Source organism: Heterocephalus glaber, unplaced genomic scaffold, assembly GCF_053883595.1.
Source record: "Heterocephalus glaber isolate CG9 unplaced genomic scaffold, H.glaber_assembly_v1.0 deba00001569, whole genome shotgun sequence".
NCBI classification, from domain to species: Eukaryota; Metazoa; Chordata; class Mammalia; order Rodentia; family Bathyergidae; genus Heterocephalus; species Heterocephalus glaber.
Genome location: NW_028258354.1, coordinates 8,306,038 through 8,328,568, shown reverse-complemented (window position 1 = coordinate 8,328,568; position 22,531 = coordinate 8,306,038). Strand labels below are relative to the sequence as shown.

The window sequence follows — 22,531 nt, the reverse complement described above, 5'->3', positions numbered from 1 at the left end:
TAATCCAAACCTTTGCTATTTTCAGTGTAGTTTCTAAAGAATGTAATGTACATTGAAGAATAGTTAGAAAAAATTTCTTTATTCAGTTGTCTACTAAAAATACAAATACTGATTTTCCCAGTAATATCCTTGATACTAATTTCAATTTCAAATTACCAAACACAGATCTAGTTACAGTCATACCTTGGCATTCATCTGCTTTGAAACTCATCAAATCTGATATGCAATGGATTTTGATGTGAAAATTTTGTTCCAGTACTCTTTTTGTTTTGTTTTGTTTAGAAGCCCAAGCTAGAACTTGTCAATGTCAATGTCAACTGCCTCGCTACTCTTTCCAGCCAAAACAATTTGGTACCTCTTTTTTTTGGTACTCATCAAGACTCTCAGAACGAGTTAAAAGACAAATTCCAAGGTACCACTGTATCCTTCTCTTATACTGTTTCCTAATCTTTAATGTAAATCACTAGAGTAGACTCTGGTGAAGGGGGACCAAGTCTGACTTTCTCACCATTATCATGACCAACCAGTACAGCTAAAGGTTATGTATTGATTGGGCAAAAATATTACATCTCAGTCAGTTAGTAGTCTCCATGTACTCCGAGATCACATATTACATTTTTGTTTTCTGAGCACTCACACAATGAAACATCCTGATAGATTTTATGACACTTTGTGGAATGAGTCTCAGATCTGGGAGGCAGTACAGTATAAAAGAAAGAATACTATGAAATGTGCAAAGAGTTTGATTCTGTTTTTTACTCTAATTTATTGGGTGCCAACTATACAAAGTTCCTTCTGAAATAAGGCAGTGCTATGTCCCTGGTCAAGTCATTCATTTACCTTTATTGCAACTTCTGCTGTAGAATACAAGAATGAGTTACTCAAACTAGTACTTTATTTACATATTTTTTAAAAAGTTCCTGGTCAAGTAAGTGTGGCAGATGTTGCATATATCTCTCCTTTTGGGGACTAATAATTCAAATGAATTTATTGAGTGTTTATAATAAAAGATCAGATTTAGGGGTAGGGAAAGTGGGAGGGGAAGGGGAAAGGAAAGAAGGGAAAGGAAAAATTATGAGAAAAGGAAAGAATGGAAACAAAGTCTTTGTAAATAGGGAAGGGTGGAAGAGGTAAAGGGAGTACAGGGAATGGGGAAAAAATAAGAACCAAGATACATCATGTACAGGTACAAGCACCCAATGACAAATGTAAACATATTGTATACCTAAAATGTACCAATAAAAGAATTTAAGCCAAAAAAAAATCAGATTTAAATTGCTCAAATCCAGGATTTTAAAAATTAATAAGATTACAGAATTTTTTACACCCAATATTGAACATGACTCATAATTAATGTTTATTCCTTGGTATATATCTTAGAAAATCATGACTTGCTCATTAAGCCTCTTTTCTCAAACAGGTACTTCCTCAGAGTAGGGGTAGAAAGAAGAAAGGGGATGGGGCTGAAGGGTATCAGTGACAATGGGAAATACCAGGCTAGAGTGGTTTTGTTTTTATCTGTTTTATATGTTAGGAATTCATATCATATTTAATTTGTAAAAACAACATTGCTTAACAGAAAAGAAACCAATATAAGTCTAAAATACCACTGGTCTAGGAAGTTTAAATACTTTGCTCCAGCTGAGTTTTGTTTGTTTTTTGTGACCGAGTCTCATTCTATAATTCACACTGGCCTTGAACTCACTATGGAGCCCAGGCTGGCCTTGAACTGGAGGCAATCCTCCTGCCTCAACCTCCGAGCGCTGGGATTACAGGAGTGCATCCCCACACCAGGCACTCCAGCTGTCTTCTGTGAAACTTTCCATTTTAATCATTTAACACAAGCTTATGTACAGTGAAACTTATTTAGAATGCCTACATGGAGAATTAACTGACAAACCAATTCTTTATTATAGGAAAATACAGAAACACATGAAGATACTATCTGAAATAAAACTTAAAAGAAGCTTTTCAAATTCCTTTAATCAAAATATTTTTTTAAAGTCCACCATAAATTTCTATGGGGACTTTATATTTGACTATCAAAAAAAAAAGAGCTGAATGTATTTATGAGAAAGTATCTCCATGAATTCCATCAAGTGAAAAAACAAGAAAAAGGAGGTTCAGAACAGTAGGTATGACATAGTGCTATTGTGCACATTTGTACATAAAACTGAAGGCACTGAAATACAGTGGACCCTCAAGTTATGACTGGCCTGACATACAAACAACTTGGATGTATAGACCAGAATTTTACTTTTAACTTATGACCAAAGTCTTGAGTTATGACCTGAATGCTGGCCGCTTGTGCTTCTAGATGGTCTCAGATACAGATTTAACCCTTAATGAGTTCTGGAAGGAATATTACATCCTTTCCTGTGTGAGGTTAATTGAGAAATCCTAGGCCAGTCTCTTTCTAAGGACATCGAGATCTACAAGGAACAAAGTGTGGTCTAAAATTATACAGGAGAGAGACTTTGAAGGCTGTGTAGAAGAGCCTAACCAACTTGAGTTACAACCAGCTCTCATGAACGAACTGAGTTCATAAGTCAAGGGTCCACTGTATATATTTTATGTTTACATAATAAACTTCTGTAGGGAAGTGTGAATAAAAATGGCTGCTTGTGGTGAGGTAAGAACTGGGCAGATACTGAATAGGGGAAAGACCATCTTAAAACTTTTGCCTGCCTGCCTGCCTGCCTGCCTGTCTGTCTGTCTGTCTGTGTGTCTGTCTGTCTGCCTGCCTGCCTATCCATCCATCCATCCATCCATCCATCCATCCATCCATCCATCCATCTATCTATCTATCTGCACTGGGGACTGAACCCAGGGTCTTTACATCAGTCCCTCATCTGTCTTTTTTTAGGGGAGAGAGGAAAACAGAGAGCCTAAGTTATTAAGGTGCCCAGGGTTAGTTTGAACTTGCAATCCTCCTGCCTCAGCCTCCCAGATTGTTGAGACTACAGGTTTACAATACCATGCCTGGCTTCTGTTTTTGGATTTATGTGTATACATGCTATCTATTCCAATTTTCAAAGATCAAGTAAAATGATATTTTAAATCATTTTAAATGATTTTTAAAACAAAATTCCCCCAAACAGAATAGTAAAAAAAGTCTTCATTCCCACTAAAAAATCTTAAAATTATAATAAAAGTTTTAAGTAGATTTGAAGTGTATTGGCCCTAAACATTAAATCTAATCTCCTGAATTAGACTGGCTATGTACAATCCAACATATTTCTGCTGGTAAGACCTTGTTTTCTTGTCTTTTTTCTTTCTTAATGAGGCTTATCATAGCTTTCTAATACAATATCATCATTTACAGTTTCATTTCATTTAAATTTTCACTTCATATGATCAAAGGCATAATTCTAACTCTCTAAAACTGTTTTAAGATTAATTTAGATTATCCATCATTATTACACTGCTCTATCCATAGCCCAATGGCTTTGTAAGAAGTTACTGAGTGTTCCTTCTTTTTATTCCCTTTATATGTATAGTTTTAAATTCTTGACAGCTGTCTAAAGATTACATAAAATAATGCAAATACTACGGATGTAAATATGCTGGATATATTTAGCAGAATTCTGGCAATAATAAAGAAAATACAATAAATATAGCTTCAACCATTTAACATTAGAATAAAATTTCCTGGTCTTTAGGATTTCAATGCATGGTCTTCCTTCTCTGAAAAATCAACTAAAATGTTTAAAAAAAATTTTTTTTTTTTGGGGGGGTGGATGAATTCAGAACATTGCTCTAGACTTTTCTTAGACATTTTACCTTATCTTCCCCTTTAAAAAATTCTTTTACTGGTACATTTTAGGTATACAATACATTTATATTTATCATTGGGTGCTTGTACCTGTACATGATATATCTTGGTTCTTATTTTTTTCCCCACTACCTGTGCATCCTTCAACCCCTCCACCTTTCCCTATTTACATAGATTTCATTTCCATTTTTTTCTTCTCTCATAATTTTTCCTTTCCCTTCTTTCCCTTCCCCTTTCCCTCCTACCACCCTACACCTTTGGACCTTTTAATATTTCAAATTATCAATTATTCATTTTAATCATTTTAATCCTTATTTATACTTTCAGGTTCTCACACTAGAGAAACTATTCGGTATTTACACATGTGTGTCCTATTTATTTCACTTAAGAGTATGGCCTCAATATGCATCCATTTAGCTATAAATGTCTCTAGTTTCTCATTCTTTATGGTTAAGTAGTACTCCATTTTATAAGGAAACCACATCTTCTTTATTCAGTCTCCAGTTCATGGGCACTTGTTCTGTTTCCAAGCTTTAGCTATTACAAACTTTGCCCCTGTAAACATGGATGCACATATATCGCTGTGGTATGATTTTTAAAATTCTTTTGGGAAGATACCCAGCAGGGGAATAGCTGGGTTAAATGGGACCTCTAGCTCTAGTTCTCTGAGGTATCTCCATACTGATTTCCAAAGTGGTTGCACCAGTCTGCACTCCCACCAATAATGCCCTTCTCCAGTCTCTGGGTTAAAGAAATAAAAGTAGAATGCCTCAAGATGTAGTATAATATCCTTTTTAGGTCAAAGTACCAACAGGTGAATTTTGACAGGAATTTACACACTGCTATTAAGTTATTAGTCAATTACTGAAAATTTCCTTTATTTTTGGGTATTAAAAGTAATGTTGCCTGGGGATGCAGATGTAGCTCAATGATAGAATGCATGTCTACTATGCATGAAGCCCTGTCTAGGTCTGAATCCTAGCACCACAAAAAAGTAAAAACAAACAAACAAAAAAACAACCAATAATGCTGCTTAAAGTGCTAGTCTGTGAAAAAATAAGCTCATGATAGAATGTAAATCAATACACTATTATCCTCTTTAACATAGTCTTGTGAAAAAAAAAAGCTGAATTAAACAGTGTGTTTAGTAACACAATTGATTTATATTCTGATACAAACTATTTGTCTTAGCTCCCTAACAAACTCTTAAGACCAGTAGCTGGACCAACAAACCACACTTTTTGAGAAGCAATCTTGTAGCGAATTCATAGTAGTACAAACATTGTCCAAAAAGCCTCTCAAAATAATTACAAGGTAAGAAAGGGGAGGTGAATCATGTACATATCTAACTGCAATAATACAGTGCTTCAAAACAAAGGTACATATAAAAGTGCTTATGAGCTCACTGAAAAGAGAAATCATATGCCTTTAAGAGATTAAGAACAAAGCTCAAAAGTGGCGTGGTATTTGAACTAGGTGGATATAGGCAGTAGATGAAAATAAGTGAAAGGTTGGAAATACTTGGGAACTTCGAGAATTTTAATTTAGTGAAAACAGCAGAGTAAATGAAACCTAGTGGGAAATAAAGCATGAACAGAATGGAGTTAGACTGTAGTACTCAGCAATTTGGTAGGAAATGGCAAATGAAAATGACTTTTTAATTGTGTTTTGAGGGGAGAGGGAAATGAATGATCAAAGTCATGCAGTGAAAAAAATCATTTCTGAGAATAATGTAAAGAATAAATTAAATAGAAATGATCAACACAAAGGGAAAATAAATGAAAAAGAACTATAAAAATGACTCTAATTTAAGAACTATAAAAATGATTCAAATTTATTTATATAGCTTATATTTATAAAGTAGATCAGTAAAAGTAGATGAAAGCTTTCTCATCTATTCCAAAAGTCAGTGATCTTCCACATTAAAAATAATGAAAGCTGGTGATTTAGCTCAGCGGCACGGCCCCTGCCTCTCAAGCTCAAAGTCCAGAGTTCGATCCCCGGTACCAAAAAAAAAAAAATGAATCGTCCATGCAACATCAAGAATTCAAACCAATTTATTTTTTTTCATAAATTAGCTAAACTGCTGTTTAATTTTACTTAATTGATATCCTAATGGAGTTGATGTTCTGCTGTCATGAAAAGTGGAGGAAAGAAAGTCTAAGGGAGGGTGGGGGATTTAGCTCAGTGGTTCTGCCACCTGCCTCGCAAGCACAAGGTCCCAAGTTTGATCCCTAGTATAAAAAAAAGAAAGTCTAAGGGCTGTTATGTTCCTAAAATTCAGCTAAGTAATACAAAATACTATGAGTAACTACTTTTAAGATTATGATATAGTATATTAACTATTGTTATTCTCATATTTCATTATGAATTTTAATTTTCTTAAAAAAAGAACGTAAATGTTACAAATTTTAAGATAACTGAGTTTCTAAGCACTTACCATTCTCTGGCTGAGTTTTCTTAAGTGAATCAATGAGAGTGCTGACTGCTTTTAAAACAAATATGATTTCTGTTACTTGTTGCCTAAAAAAAGGGAAATGGTTTCTGTCAAGATTGTTAAATATGCCATGCACATTTTTTTAAAAAATAAGGTTTGTACAAGTAAACTGAAAAAATACTGAACACAACATAAAGTTAAAGTTTGTTTTAAATTCTTATAAAAGGAAAAAGCATTTCATACATGTTAAAAGGACATATAAATTTATATACTTCAGTATACAAATCTGATTTGCAGTTATTCTTACCACAAATTACCAATTTAAAAGGGGAAGCACAATCTACTCACCCAAATCTAAATTTATTTGTAAGATATTCTACATAAGTACTTAAAATATTTTATTATATGTGCTTTTAAAAGTTCTCTACAATAGGTTTTTTGTTTCTTTAAAAGACTAGTACTGAAAGAAATTTGCTGAAAATTAAACATAAACATTACAATTACAACCTGGCACACACTTTACCAGGCTATTTAAAGCACAAACTTGCAGTGATACTTTTTTGTCTAACACAACAAACAAGATACATGTTAGAAATCAATCCTAAAATGGCATTATTTGAAGACCTTAACAATGAGGAATGAACTTGAAGTAAAGGATCAACAAAAATACTTTGATTCCCTTTCTTCTGACAAAAATAAAACTCTTCTGCTCTATAGTCCACCTTACTCCATTCTATCTGGGTATGAATCTGTGTTTTCATTCTATAGGTAGGAATTTTCTAATCCTATGACAGAGTACTATTTCAAGCCTTCTTTGTAACCATATTAAATATAATACTGTAATGTAGCTTTTTAGAAAACAGTTTAGTGATTCTGTACATAGGATGATATAATGTAACTGCATAGGGCAAGTATGAATAAGGCTCAATTTAAAAGCAGTGAGTAAATACTAAGAACAGAAAAAGAGGAAAGGATGCTTTCTGAAATCAAACAGTATGTTACAATCTAATAAATAAGAATATCCTACTTGAAGCAACTTTATTATTACATTTCCAAGTACACTTTAAGAATCAACTTTGATTAATCAATTTCTTGATTAATCAATTTTTAACATGCCCATAACTAAATTACTAACTATATTTGGCATGGGATTTTTTTACATATCAATTTGAAGAGGAGAGTTGCCATTTATATTCTAGAGATTCAAAATATGCTGGATTCTGAAAAAATTAAGAATGATTAATAAACATTGGTAATTAAAAATAAATAGTAGGGCTGGGGATTTAGCTCAGTGGTTCTGCCGCCTGCCTTGCAAGCAGAAGGACCCGAGTTCGATCCCTGGTACCAAAAAATAAAATAAATAGTAACTATTATATGACTATTTCTCATTCATCAAATTAGGAAAAGAAAAATGATAGACTGGTAAATCATTTAAAATGCTAAGCATGGAAGAAAGGGCATTCATACAGCCCTGGGAAAAAGTATAGAAATGTCTGAATTCTTTGACAGGTCAATTCCAACTCCAGAAATTTATTATAAAGCAAATAAGAATGTGAACAAAGTCTTAAGGCGAGTGATTTGCTTCTCCAGTAGTACCATATGGACAGAAAGCGAAATGACTTTCCTCTTTCCTGACAGATAACTTTGTCCTCTCATATTGTTTTGTTTCTTCCATTTGTTTGATGAATTCTAGTGCATACCCCAGCTTTGATTAGCCTTTGCTTAGCAGAGAGGCCTAGTGCCTCTTCCAATGAATCAGCTTGGATAGATGAGAAGGAAATCAGTATGTATAGGTCCAAGGGGCAAATTAAGTAGATTAGATAAAAAGAATATCTAATATATGGCTAGCTGACAAAGAAGCTTAGAAATAATTATATAACAACACATTCTTTGGATATGATTTATCTATTATTTTCACTGGAGAGAAATATTATGTAATCATTCAGATTCACAATTCTGTACATAAAAATGTGGTAGATGACAGGTTTTGGAATTCAAAAATTTCAGATTCAAAAAGGTAATCTGGTACATATATCATATAGCACTTAACCTCCAAGGATCTGAAAAAGTATCCCATAATAAAACACATTATTGTATCTTCGGTGAGACCTATGAATATTTACACTTTCTGAGATAACTAAAACCATAATAAACAGCCTCAGATTAGTCTAGATCACTTATGAAAACACCTGGTTTTCAGACCTCTTTGTAACTAATAATTATATCAGTAATTATTAGTAATAACTAATAATTATATCAGTAACTTTTATATTAATAAAACAAAAAAATGGGGCCGAGGATTTAGCTCAGTGGTTATGGCGCCTGCCTAGCAGGTGCAAGGTCCTGAGTTTGATCCCCAGTACCAAAAAACAAAAACAAAAAACCCACACAAACAAATAAAACAAAAAATATACCTTGGAAGAGGGCATTTACCACTTAATCTTTCATCCTCTATATAGCGATGCAGAACATCCTGAGACCTCTTTAAAAGCACTGAGAGTGCCATTCGTGAGATGTAGCCTTCTTGAGGTGTTGTGACCTTATTACTGAAGGAAAACTGAAGCAATGTTTCAAAACACATTTTAGAAAATTCTTCTCTCAAACGAATATCAATCTCTGCTTCTGTAAAATTAATTTTTGATGGTTAAAAATATTATAACAATTCTAGCAAACTAGGAATAGAAGAAAATTCTCAATCTGATGAAAGACATCTATGAACAACCTATGGCATGCATAAAGGCTGTATAACCTCATCATTTCTTCTCAACAGTTTTCTATGACTCCAACCTGCAATAATGACATGTTTTTTTCTCCTTTCCTGGCAGCATCTTTTCTGGAACATGACCTCTGCTCCATTTCTCTAGTTGTGTTGTCTAGTCATAACATGAAAGTAGTCGACAGCCATCACCCTGGGAATTGTTTCCATTCTTCCCTATGTTACATCTCGCTTCCTAGATCTCTTGCCTTCTGCTTTCTTGGTTTACCTTTTTTGTTATCATGGAGCATATTCTGAAGTATCTTCCTAAGAAACAATCTATAGAAAGTAAACTTTTTGAGACCAGCTACTTCTGCAAATGCCATTATTTCACTGTGGTGCCCCAAAAATGTGGTATATAGCAACATCACCAACACCAGAGCATTTATTAAAAATGTGAGCTCTTGGGCTGGGGATTTAGCTCAGTGGTTTTGTCCCCTGCTGCGCAAGTGCAAGGACCCGAGTTCGATCCCCGGTACCAAAAAAAAAAAAAAATGTGAGCTCTCCATGATCCACCTTCATCTTCCTGAAACAGAAACTCTGGAGTATAGCTTATCCTCCATTATATTGCTTGTTGAAATTTGAGGATTACTATTCTATACTCGTATTTGGCCAAGTGTGACTAGGTACAAAATGCCAATCCTTTTTTATTTATAACTCTACAGTTATTGCTTTATGTCTTTAGCATCCAACATTGCTACTGAAAATTCTAATGTTATTTTGGATTTTTGAGGGGAACTATTTTATGATCTCTTTATCTCAGGTATTTTGATATTCATGATTATGTGCCTTACTGAGTATCTTTTGCCTTTCATTTGTTTGGGATTTTAAGTGACCATTTCTAATTTGGAGGTATATTTCTTCAGTTTGCTTATTTGATAATTTCTTCAGTTTTTTTGTTCTGTCTTTCTGGAAGACCAACTGTCAGATATCGGAACATCAGCTTTAGCTTATTTCTTAGCCTTCATTTACTTATTTCTTTATTCTCATATTATTCATTTTTTGGTTTTTGTTCTGTTTTCTGTATTATTTTCCAATGTTTTATTCCAACCCTTGACTGAATTTATTTCAGCTATCATGTTTTTAGTGTTTCTGAATTCTTTCTTGTTTTTATCGTTCCTTTTTCATAACATTTTTTGTTTCATAAATATGAAATCTTTTTCTCCTTTTGAACTTCCTAATAGTATTATGTTTTTACATTTTTTATGGTTTTGCATTGCATCTGCTTCCTTCTGGTTTCCTTTATTTTCTCTTCATTACTCAGTCTTTTTCTTTCACGTCTGTGAACTTTGGCATTCAGCTCATACTTTAGAGTGGAGGTCCAAAATGTTTACGGGAACTTCTGTGTTCATAAGTTGGCCCTGATTAGCAAGGAATGATTCTGTATGTATGTTGTTAAAGAGAACTCAAAGACAAAGCTGAGAAAATATTCATGCCTTATGGTAAGGTCACTGGAAAAATGGCCATGAACTTTTTTTGTCTTGGTAAATTTGTACAATAAACAGCAAGGAATATTATCAGAAAACTGCTAGAAAAATTATACGTGAAACTCAACCCTCATTTATCTTAGGATATTTGCATATAATTCTTACTGCATATTTTATTAAAATTATCTTTAAAAATTTATAATTCTTAATAAAAAGTTAACTGTATTAAAATAAGTGGACTCCAATTTTTTTCCCTCAGATTCTCATGTTTCTTCAATTTCCATGTTACTACGCCAATTTTTAAGATTGTCAGGACTAGGAAAAAAACCTAATTTGTGAAGTAAGTAGTGAGAGAGACATCTAGTGGCCAGCCTGTATATATTAAAACTGCTGTTCATAAATTCTAAGAACTGCTACACATTGCATAAATTTACAATCTTTAAATCATTTCAAAGAAAATTCTAATTATGGTTCCACCATTGCATTTATTTGAAGACAAGTTTATATAAAGGAAATAATAGCAAAAGGCAACTTATATATAAGCACTTAAGGCAGAATGATGGAATGAAAAGAACAATGAAGTTCTTTTAAAGTATGAATTTGACCTCTATCCTTTAGAATGTGATCAGTTTTTTCAACTACACTAAAGTGCTTTCACCTTCTCTAATATGGAAATACCTATCCTCACAGAAATATTTAGAAGATCAAGAAATAACATTCTAGCAAAACATTTTATACATCAGCAGCTATTCAATGCTTATTCCCTCAACAAATGTTAAGGCATCTTATTTTTTCCCAATAGTCCTGAAAAAAGCTGGTATTAATATCTTCATCTTCAAGATTATAAAACTGACACTCAAGAGAAGTTAACCAACACACCTAGTGGCAGAATATATCCCTATTTTTTCCTAAACTATAATGCCTCCCAATAATCTCTGATTTCACAAAACTGGTAACTTGCCAGCCTGTAATACTTCATCAGATTCTATAAGTGCTGTGAAATATAATTAATCATGATTTGCAAATAAACACTATACCCACCGGATGTCATATATTTTTCTTACAAAGGTTAATGTTCTATTTTACATTCTTAAAAATTACCTATCCAATTTATATTTACCACAATCACAGGCTTCACCATCTTGTCAGCTTCAAAAAAACTTCAATATTTCCTAACACCTAAAAAAATAATTAAAATAACATACCTGTAAATGAAGAGGACTGCGAATGTATTGAGCCCTTGTTAAGCATAGTCATTATCTGACCAACAAATTCCTTAGGAATAAAATTGGCATAAGGTAGTATCTCAGTGCTGATCAGCTGAACTACCTGAAAAAAGGGGAGGGTCAAACACAGTGCATATTTTTCCAGAAAATTCTAGAGTAAAATTTAAATTTCATTTTATCTTTTTTTTTTGGTACCTGGGATCAAACTCGGGTCCTTGTGCTTGCGAGGCAGGCAGCAGAACCACTGAGCTAAATCCCCGGCCCTTAAATTTCATTTTAAAGGAAAATCAATTAAAGAATCCTCCTTGATAGAGGTCCATGAATACTTTATTGTTAAGCATTAACATGAACGCTGGTCTATTTTCCCTCATTGCTCCACTTACAAAACAGTTAAATAATATTACTGTTTACTGTAACACCACTTTGACACATGCTGCTCTTCAGTGTGATAACTACAAATAGAGCTACAGAGAAAAACTGCACATGAAACTTAGCCATGTTCAAGTGAAATAGCCAAAATTAAGATTTTATTTTATTTATTTTATTTATTTTTGGTACCAGGGATCAAACTCTGGTCCTTGCATTTGCACAGCAGGTGGCGAAACCACTGAGCTAAATCACCGGCCCAAGATTTAATATTTTTTACTGCCCAAAAGTATGAATTATAAGGGAAATAAAAGCTATATGCACTTTTCTCAAACAGCTTTTTTTTTTTTACTTAAATAGCTTATTACCTAAAAATAAACTACAGGTTTTACCAATAGTGTATCTATAGTTTATTATTTTGCCCTCTAAAGAAAATGTTCACCCAAGTGTTAAAAAGGTAAATATTACACAAAAGGCAGCATTTTGTAAACATGTGATAATTTCTAGGTTTTTTAAATGTACATTTTTAAATGATTTATTTGATTTACTTAGATGTTCCCCTACCTTAAAGAAAAAAAAATCTCAGGCCCCACCACCAACAAAACAAACCTCCATTTACAATACTCAAAATGTTTTATTTATTTATTTATTTAATACCAGGAATCAAACTCAGGGCCTTGCACTAGCACTCAGGCAGGCACTGTACTGCTGAGCTATATCCCTGGCCCAAAATGTATTCTTTGCAACCAGAGTAGTCTGAACTACAGACACCTGATTTGCCAAAGTAGAAATTAAACTCCTGAATCCATACTCACTGACTAATTGATTTACTTCAGTGAACTAACTTGCTTTTTAAACTTATGAAATAAACCCAACTAAGTATCTAGAGACATGCACATAGTACAAGACTACAACTAAGGAAATTATTTTTAAAATGTGAGTGACTAAAATCAATATTTTATCTGTGAGAATTTCAATGGTTTTTAGGTTCAATCTTTTTTTTTTTGGTACCAGATATTGAATTCGTGACCTTGGGCTTACAAGGCAGGCGCTGAAACCACTGAGCTAAATCCCCAGCCCCTTTAGGTTCAATCTTAACCTATTACATTACCTTATTCTTTCAGCAATTTTATAGTTTTTACTTTTCGACTATTTGGTTTTCACAAATGATCACAGGAAAATGTTTTAAATAGCTTTCTCACCTCAACATCAATACTTTCATTTCTTTGAAATTCTTGAATAGAGAGATTATCAGGAGGTATGCTAAAAAATATAAACAAGATATTTTTACTTTTAAAGGTAAAATACTCTGTGGAGATACAAATAGACTATATATAAACAGTATTCAAATGATAAAAAAAAATTCTATTTTCCCACCCAGGCTGGGATATGCAAACACGAAACTCCAACTACGAAAACACCTGGTCTAATCCAAAACTAAAAATCTGTAGAACTTAACTTCTTTCAGTAGTATGAAATAAAAAAGGAAAAGTAAAGATATTATATCATCTACAACTATAGCAAAAATTATCATTGTGATACCTAAATTCACTTATGTTGTAATGATTTAAGACACATCAATCAAGTTGCTAAATTATTCACTCAGGGGCAGCCCATTAATCACTAATTTGTATTAATTTCAATGCATTAAAGTTCTTTATAGTAAAAATAGAAAATATCTACCAAAAAAGAGAGGACTGACTTAAGATTTTCTAGAGCAAAAACACTGTTTTAGCAAAAGCAGAGGAAGTCAAGAGTTCTGAGAAAAACAAGATGGAGTCCAGATATTGGCTCATAAGAATTAGTAAAATGGTCATAAATTTGTAAAACAGTGAAATATTAACTATTTTAAAACAGTTGAGAATAGAATAGTAATAATTTTACAATAATAATGACAATGAAAATTTAACAGCCAGCCACTATAATAAGAGCTTTATGTGTATTAATCTCATAGGTCCACAGCAATCACATGAAGTAAATACAATTGTTCTGTAATCACCAGAAAACTGAAGCTTCAAATGGATAATAACATGCAGAACACCAAAAAGTGAATGGCAACCTAGATCTGTCTGACATTTGAGCCTATATTACTCTCTTATAGAGGTAAAAATTGTTAACGCATTTGGGTTTTAGTACAGTATGCAGTTTTGTACCCTAGGCTACGGGGGCAATGGACTTTGGTTTGCTTGGTTTGGATGCTTTGCACTCATTAAATATCTTTTGAGTACCAACTACTTTGAATCAGGCTTTATATGTGGTTCTGAAGATCCAGTTGTGAGCAAGCTAGACTCAGTCTTTGTATTACAGAACTTACATTCTGGTGTCTAAGACCTACGAACTTTATAACCTAGTAGTAAAAACTAGAAGGAAAATTTCAAAAACAAGTACCCACACCTAAACCAAGAGCAGGAGTTAAAAAACCACTACTAACAAAATAGCTTCATAGATCATTTTGCACCTTGAGAGATAAAAATCATGTTTAAGTTACAATGAAGAAATCTGTTTAGTAATATTAAAAGATTTGTGATGATGGCAGAGTTTAACTAATGATGGGCTATCAATAAAAAACTAACAAGCCAAGGGCCAGGGATTTAGCTCAGTGGTTCCACCGCCTGCTGCGCAAGAGCAAGGACCCAAGTTCGATCCCTGTTACCAAAAAATAACAACAACAACAAAAAACTAACAAGCCAAGAATTTATTAGAAACACACTAATAATATTAATGCTATTTGCATCATATATCAGAAATACTGAAGTGGGTTGTTAAAATATGAAGAAATAATAGAGCAGCACACAAAACTAAAAACTGAAAGGTTCATTCTTAATTCCAACAATCCATAAAATCAGTAAATTATTTTGCTTAACATGAATATTCTGATGCCAGAACCCAAACTAATGCTTTTTAATTTAGTATCCTTACTAAAGCATATCAAAAAACATTGGTTGAATCTTAAAATGCTGATTAAAATAATTTACCTATAAATTATAAGGGAGATGGCCAAGTTTGAAGAGTACAGCAGTAATTTTTTAAAAATTTATTTCATGAATGAAAAGGTTTGGGCAAAGTGGCACATGCCTTTAATCCCAGCTACTGAGGAGGCTGAGGCAGGAGCATCACAGTCAAGGTCAGCCTGGTCAACTGAACAACAGCAAGAACTTGTCTTAAAATAAAAAAGACTGGAGATGCAGCTCAGTGATAGAGCATCCCTTGGTTTCATCCCCAATACCACAAGCAAACAAACAAATCAAATAATATAAAAAACCTTCAAACTAATAAAGTATTATACTTTTTGTCAGTTTTCTCTGTATGGCATATTACAATTTTTGTAACTGAGATGATTCACATTCTATAAAATTCACCTGTTAAAAGTGTACGACTCAGAAGTTTTAGTATATACATGAAGTTATACAACCATCACCATTTTAATTCCAGAACATTTTTATTGCCCCCAAAAGAAACTCTGTACCGATTAGCAGCTACCACTCTCCCACCCCTACCCTCTTGCTTTTCTCCAACCTTTGAGATCTAATAGTCTATTTTCTCTTTTTGTGGAGTTGCTTATTTTGGATATATCATAAAAATTAGATCATACAATAGTATGGTCTTCTGTGTCTAATTTCTTCTACTTGTTTTGAAGGTAAATCCATGTATAGCATCCTTCAGTACCTCAGTTCTTTTTATGGCTGAATAACATATGTATACACATAAATATATCCTATATTTAATTTATTCACTAATCAGCTGACAGACATTTGAGCTATTTTTCTTTTTAGCTATTGTGAATAATACTGCTATAAATATTAGCACACAAGTTTTTTGTGTGAACATGTGCTTTCAATTCTTTTGGACAGTACTTAGTGATTTTTTTTTTTAAAGAGACTATGTCTTGCCTACATTGCCCAAACTGGTCCCAAACTACTGAGAGGTCAAGTGATCCTTCTGCCTCATTCACCCAATACTGTTCCTAAGACTACTGGTGCACACCAATGTGCCTGGCTTAGTACTCAATGATTTTTAATGTACCATTCACAGGGCATAAATTATACAATGTCCCATTAGCCTACTGTATCTCCTGTAAGTCAAGTACCATGCTTTGGTATTCAATGTTTTATAGTTCTCATATTTTTCAATTTTGTGGGGTTTTTTATTTAAACTATGTACTTATGACAGCCATTGATGATGTCCAAAGCCATTCTTTTCTTCTAGTTGCTTATTTTATCTGTATTGTCTTTGTTATTGTATTCTCTTACCAAAGCAACTTGGAGAACAAAAGAGTTGGGAAGTATCACAGAGAAATATATGGTTATTCAGAGGGTCGTAGAGCAAGTATAAATTATGTTAAAGGATTTAAGAAAATACCAATATAAAAAAATACTGATTTCCTAAAATTGTTTTCCTCTTGTACTTCCAAATGAGCCTCAGATTAAAAAATGTATCTTACCTTCATTAAGTTAAAAATCAGTTACTTAATTATGATGGATTCATATGGTCTTACAGATAAGATTCCTGCCTTACAACCAAAAACACTGAAAAGAACAAGGAACTCCACTGCTCATGGATAATTTATCTAATGGATAAATGCCTAAACCAAAGTAGTCTGTATAGAACCTAGCAATCTTACTAATCCCTTTGTTTACAAGTGGTTTTTTTTTTTTTGGTACTGGGGATTGAACTCAGGACCTTGTGCTTTCAAGGCAGGCAGTGGAACCACTGAGCTAAATCCCCAGCCCTAATCGCTTTGTCAATGAATCAAGATAAAAACTGTTTTCAGAGCAACTGTAAATATAATGTGCTACTTCTTGAAAGACTGTCTTATCTTTAAAAAGTAATAAGCTTGGGGCTGGGGATTTAGCTCAGTGGCACCATGCCTGCCTCCCAAGCTCAAGGTCCTGAGTTGGATCCCCGGTACCCCCCACCCCCCCAAAAAAGTAATAAACTGACCTTTTAGTAAAAAGAAAGTCTTCAAAAGTGTTGGCTAGTTCTGGCCACATACTGTCAAATTTTCCAGAAGAAGCATGTTGCCGGGCAACAGGGAGCCCAATAGAAAGAACTTTGAGGAGAGAAGATACTGCTAGTTTCCATGTGCTTTCAGAAGGACAGGAATACTTCAAACTGAGAGGAACCCTAAGAGTCTGAAAATAAAGATGGTTTAAGACAAATATTAATTAAAACAAACACAACTTTACTTTAAAACAAAATGCTAAACCAGAGAGAAAAAATAACAGCATAGGTATTTTCATTGGGAAAAGGTATTATTTTCTAGAATGATTCTCACACATGGTCCTCAAATCCTACTTCTTAGAAACATATACCTTTATTTATTGGGTTCTAGAAATTGAATCCAGGACCTTGCACATGCTAAGCACATGCTCTATCACTGAGGTATATACCCAACTACAAGAGATCTACTATTAAATTCTATTTCCATCTTTTAAACAATGACTGAATAAATAACTTTTGAACCTCAGTTTTTCATCACAAAAATAGGGATATTATCTAAAAGAGTAAAAGTAGGAAACTTAGAATTTTGTAGCTTTGTAGACATATCCTGTGACTGCTCTAAATGGAACTTCTCAATATTTCTTGAAAATACACCATGATCTTTTATACTGCTTAATTCACTTATAATGCCCTTTTTCCCATTCTTACATAGTAAACTTTCGCTCCTCCACTGTTACTTCTATATTTTTCCCCCAAATCCCATTAGCAGTTCAATTACTTTTTTTGCCTATGGTGGAGAACTAACATTTTTGTTCAGCACTGGCTACCTGGCAAAGCAAGCATCATTAAGTAAATATTCAGTGAACTCTCTTTATTATAGTTAAGACATAAATGCTATTAGTATTATCTTTCACAAATAAACACTCTCAATCAAGTCCATTTACCCAAAATTATAGAGCAGCAAGTAAACAGCAGAGCACTGTTCCAAGTCAGATCTAGCCATAGAAAAAACTATCTCCACTCTGGTCTTTGCCTAGCATTCAACATGCTACATTTACTACTTGTTTGCCTTTCTCTCTTCTCTTTGTGAATTATTAAAGATAAGAATTACCAGATTCATTTTCTAATTTCTAGTTTCTAGTTAGAACCTGGTAATAGAGATGCCTAAAAATATATTCAATAAATGAAGATAGAGGGGAGAATTTTGGTAAGGTATATGGTGGGGGAAAAGAAAGAAGCATCTCAAAACTCGAAGAAAGATTTTTAAGAAGGCAGGAGTACTACCATTTAATAGAGAAGATAAAGAATTAGAAAAGGACTTTGGATATGAAGATTTGGGCTTTTGGAACTTGAGCAAGCAATTTCTACAGAGCAATGACACAAGTCAGCATGCAGTAGGTTAACATTGAGTGGTGGCAAGGTGAACTTCAAGCTGTTTAATGGGATTTGGAAGTAAAGGAAAGCTGAAAGACAATGGTAATTTCAGTAGCAAATAGAGTTAAGAGAAAGTTATTTGTAGCATAAAGTATAAAATTCTAAAAAAGAATCATCAATAAAGAAAGGTAGGATGAGGGCCGGAGATTTAGCTCAGTGGTTCTGCCGCCTGCCTAGCAAGCACAAGGTCCCGAGTTCAATCCCCAGTACCAAAAAAAGAAAGGTAGGATGAATGAGGAATATACATATAGAGAAGGATGAATCTTAGAGCAGAGAAAGGCTCTCTTGAGAGAAAAACTCATATTGGCTTGTATTTATTTAGTAAATAGAAGGTACACTGACATGCCAGAGAAAGAGTAAAGTTTAGGTTTGTCTTTCAAAATAGAGAGGAAAACAAGAAATAAGAGGAATGGGACATAATTAACTGGAGATTAATTTTTTAAATGTCCAAATGGTAAGGAACTGGCTTAAAACAACAAAATAGTCTGCATGATCAGTTAAATTGATGGGCTGCATTGTGAATTTCCTCTTGAACCTTAGTCAACCTTGAAGTCTGAGGAATACTGTCCTAAGAAACAGGATCCTCATTGTTCTACTGGCAAAATTTAAGAAATATAATAAACCTACTGTACTTGTTTTAAAATATTTTTCATCAGAAAGACCTTCTCATAGTTTAGAAAAATGGCTTGGTAAATACAATTCATGAGTGTTGAATAGGGTCATTATAAATGATACAAATAATCCCTACTTATCTCAAAATAATGATATATTACCTAAAGAATATATCATTTCAGTAATACTGCCATCATCAAATAAAAGTGTAGAAATGAAAAAAAATACCTTAATTATATTCTGGAGAACTTTCTCATTCACCACTGCTTTATGACAGGCTGTTTTTTGGTATAAATCCACAACTACTTCTAAAGACTTTTCAGCAAACGGTACATAATTCAACGCTACCCATTCTGCCTAGAAAGTAATATTTTCACATGGAGTTAAAGATAAATGAGATCAAAGGAAATCATATTGCTTTCAAAGAGAAAGCTTCTTTGTCTTACAAGTTCAGGCCTCGGTTTTAGGTCAGATTATATAACATGCAGTTTTCAAATATCTCTTCATGAAAAATAATTTTCACCCAGGGAAAAGTTAAAAATTATCAGAAAAAGAATATATAGAGCATTCTATGAAGAACTGGGAAAGATGTATTTTATTTGTTGCCAATAGGTTAGGACAATTTTAGGAAATTTAACTCACCGGTGCAAATAGTTGGATCTATTGTGATTCCATTGTGTTGCAAGACAAATAGAATGAGAAAAGTTAATACATATTGAAACTACTTTTTGGATTATATAATATTATAATTTTTATGTTGAGTGAACAAAATCAGCATGTGCATGCATTCAGAAATTTACTTTTCCCCTAAGCCAAAATAAAGTTAAAATTTGCCTATTATGACTACAAAAATATTTTATATAAAATCCAACTAAATTTCACACCAGTAGTGCACAACTTCTCATTCAGTACACACAGATTTCTTCATCTTGTATTGTAGATAAACATTTTAGGTAAGTTTAGGTTTAGGGGTTTATAAGCTATTTTCTAGCGGGATGGGGCAGCCATGAAAAAGATACAAAGGAACTTATATTTTTCAAGAAATATGTACTGCAGGTTAGCATAAAAGGTCAACATTCTGAACGACCATTTAAGAAAGGAAAGTCATAAATAAGAGAAAAGGAACATAGAAATGGTTTGCCAAATGTATTTTTGTTAGGCTTAAACTATTAACAGATGCATATAAACTTGTGTGTTAATAAAAAAACAGTTTTGAGAAAATCAAAGCCCATCTTAAGTGGAACTATTTATAGGCCATGAAGTCTTACAAAATAAATATAATTTATACTAAATTACCTGATTATATTTTGCATTTGCAATGTGCTTTGTTTCTAGTTGTCCATACTGTGGAGGTTTACAGGAAAATTCTACAAATGCCAACAACTGGTCAAATATAGCTGGATACATTATCTGCATGTTTTCTGGTCCTACACAGATGGCCTATAAAAGCAAAATAGAAACATTAGAATGCATAATCTGAACTCCAGTAAATTTTTTACTGTGTATGCACTGGTTTAACCAAAGTAAGGACTGTACTATTCTGGGTATCATTCCATCTTTTATATACCTTATAGAACATTCAAACTATCTAAAACTATTATTAAATAAAGTATAGCCTGAAAGTGTTAACTAATGACCCATAACCCAATCCCCAGAACTTGTGAATATGCAATCTTTCCTGGGAAGAGAGACTATGCAGTTGTGATTAGGTTAAGGATCTAGAGCTGGGGAGATGCCGCTGGATTAGCTAGATGGGCTCTATGTAACTGCAAAGCTCCTTATCAGAGGGAGGCAAGATGAGAGCCAGAAAAGGGGGATACAGAGACAGAAGGAGTAACTTGAGTCACGTACTTTAAAGATGGCGGAAGATAGCATGAGCCAAAGAATGCAGTCAGCCTCAAAAAGCTAGAGAAGCTCAAGAAACACTCTTCTCTTGAGCTTCAGCACCGCCCTCTTGACACTGATTTATTAACCCTTAACCCCTTAAGACTCATTTCAGACTTCTGATTGTCATAATTGCTAAAATAATAAATTTGTTATTTTTTAAAAATGCTTTTTAATAAAGTGTGATTTGTTCCTTAATTCATTAGAAAAGATGCAAGCACTTAAAGAGACCAAGGCAGTCCTGAGGCCCCATATTCTGATCGTCTGTTCACTAATATAGCCACCTGACCACCAAGAACGCTGTACTATCACTGGCTTCTATTTAAATGTCATTGGTTCACTGAAATGAAAGCTGACTTCTGTACCATGCCTGATCCACTGATGTTAACAAATAATCACATGCCTTATAATTAGGAAAATAAGTCATCTATGAAAATGTTTCTAAAAGAAATTATACATTAATTTTTTTTTTTTGGTACTGGAGATCGAACTCTGGACCTTGCGCTTGCAAGGCAAGCACCAGAAACACTGAGCTAAATCCCCGGCTATATATTAATTTTTAACAGGCTATATTTAATGTCTGACATTTCTGAATGTATATATGTATTTGATTTAAAACAAAATGTGTCAATGTAAATTGATAAAATAACACTCTATTACCTCAAATAATTTGATAGAAGAATAAAATGCATATCTGGACACTGCAGATTTTAATTACAGTACTTCAAATGTATTAAAGTACTTAAAATACATTTTGCTTATATTAAAATTTTATTAGTACATGTTTGCAATACATGCAGTTTAGGCTTATATATTTTTTCTAGCCACAAATATGTTTTCTTCTCTCACTCTTTCATATTTTATTGTAATGGTTTTTCTTTGTGGCAAAAATGTTTAAGAGTGTCAAAATAAAAAACACAGTTACTCTACACTTAAGAGAGTATTTTGAGTATACTCTCAATAAATGAAACCAAAATTCAAAGCATTCATTTATTTGTGTATTTATGATGCTGGGCCTTGCAAATGCTAGAAAACCATTTAAAATATTTACAGTATTCCTTTAAAAGACAGGTATAAAATTCATATTTTTGTGAAATCTATTGCCTTTTTTCAATGTAATGGAAAATAAATTAGTTTTACGTATTTTTGCCTCAGAGATGTAGGATGTATTTGTGACTAAAGTTTTAGATAAAACCGCATTGAGATATAAATTAATGCAATCATAAGTATCATCCCATGGATCCAATGTAAAAAAATACAATAAAAACATCTAACAGTAACTTTTGATATTTGATTATTTTACTCAGAGTGAAAAGAGAACTCACATAAAGTTTATACAGACTCAAAATTTCTCTACTGACTGCTTTTACTGGTTCTACGTTTTTTATTAACATCTTGCTAGGTCTCAACTCTTAGAAGTAAACAATAGGAATTATTGTGGAAAAGAGACCAAATTATCCTAAGTGAGTTCGTTTATTTTTGATGACTTAAAAAGACCATGTGGATACTTGAGAAAACTAAATGTCGCAATTTCTTTGGCAGTATCACAGAACAATGATTTTGAGTATATATTTTGATTTCAATGATCCTTTATAAAGAAAAAACATACTAATAGTGGTATTTTTTATAAAGTAATTTTGGAACCTAAAAATGCATATGAAACCCATTCTTTTT

General features: G+C 33.1%; 1 protein-coding gene across 6 annotated transcripts in view; it reads right to left on the bottom strand.

The window, feature by feature from the left end:
• Mon2 (MON2 regulator of endosome-to-Golgi trafficking) overlaps positions 1–22,531 on the bottom strand; it is a 98,053-nt gene that overhangs the window by 1,018 nt on the left and 74,504 nt on the right. For 2 of the 6 annotated variants that reach the window (XM_087192343.1, XM_004861135.4), the window contains 8 exons: positions 20,270–20,413; positions 19,616–19,633; positions 19,202–19,330; positions 16,928–17,118; positions 13,189–13,249; positions 11,600–11,723; positions 8,627–8,834; positions 6,216–6,298 (listed from right to left, as the gene is read on the bottom strand). In XM_087192343.1, coding sequence (XP_087048469.1) covers positions 6,216–6,298; positions 8,627–8,834; positions 11,600–11,723; positions 13,189–13,249; positions 16,928–17,118; positions 19,202–19,330; positions 19,616–19,633; positions 20,270–20,413 — 958 coding nt within the window. Of the gene's footprint in view, positions 1–5,785; positions 6,010–6,215; positions 6,299–8,626; positions 8,835–11,514; positions 11,574–11,599; positions 11,724–13,188; positions 13,250–16,927; positions 17,119–19,201; positions 19,331–19,615; positions 19,634–20,269; positions 20,414–22,531 lie in introns of those variants that run through there. The other 4 variants (XM_087192344.1, XM_004861136.4, XM_087192345.1 and 1 more) reach the window with 3 other exon arrangements.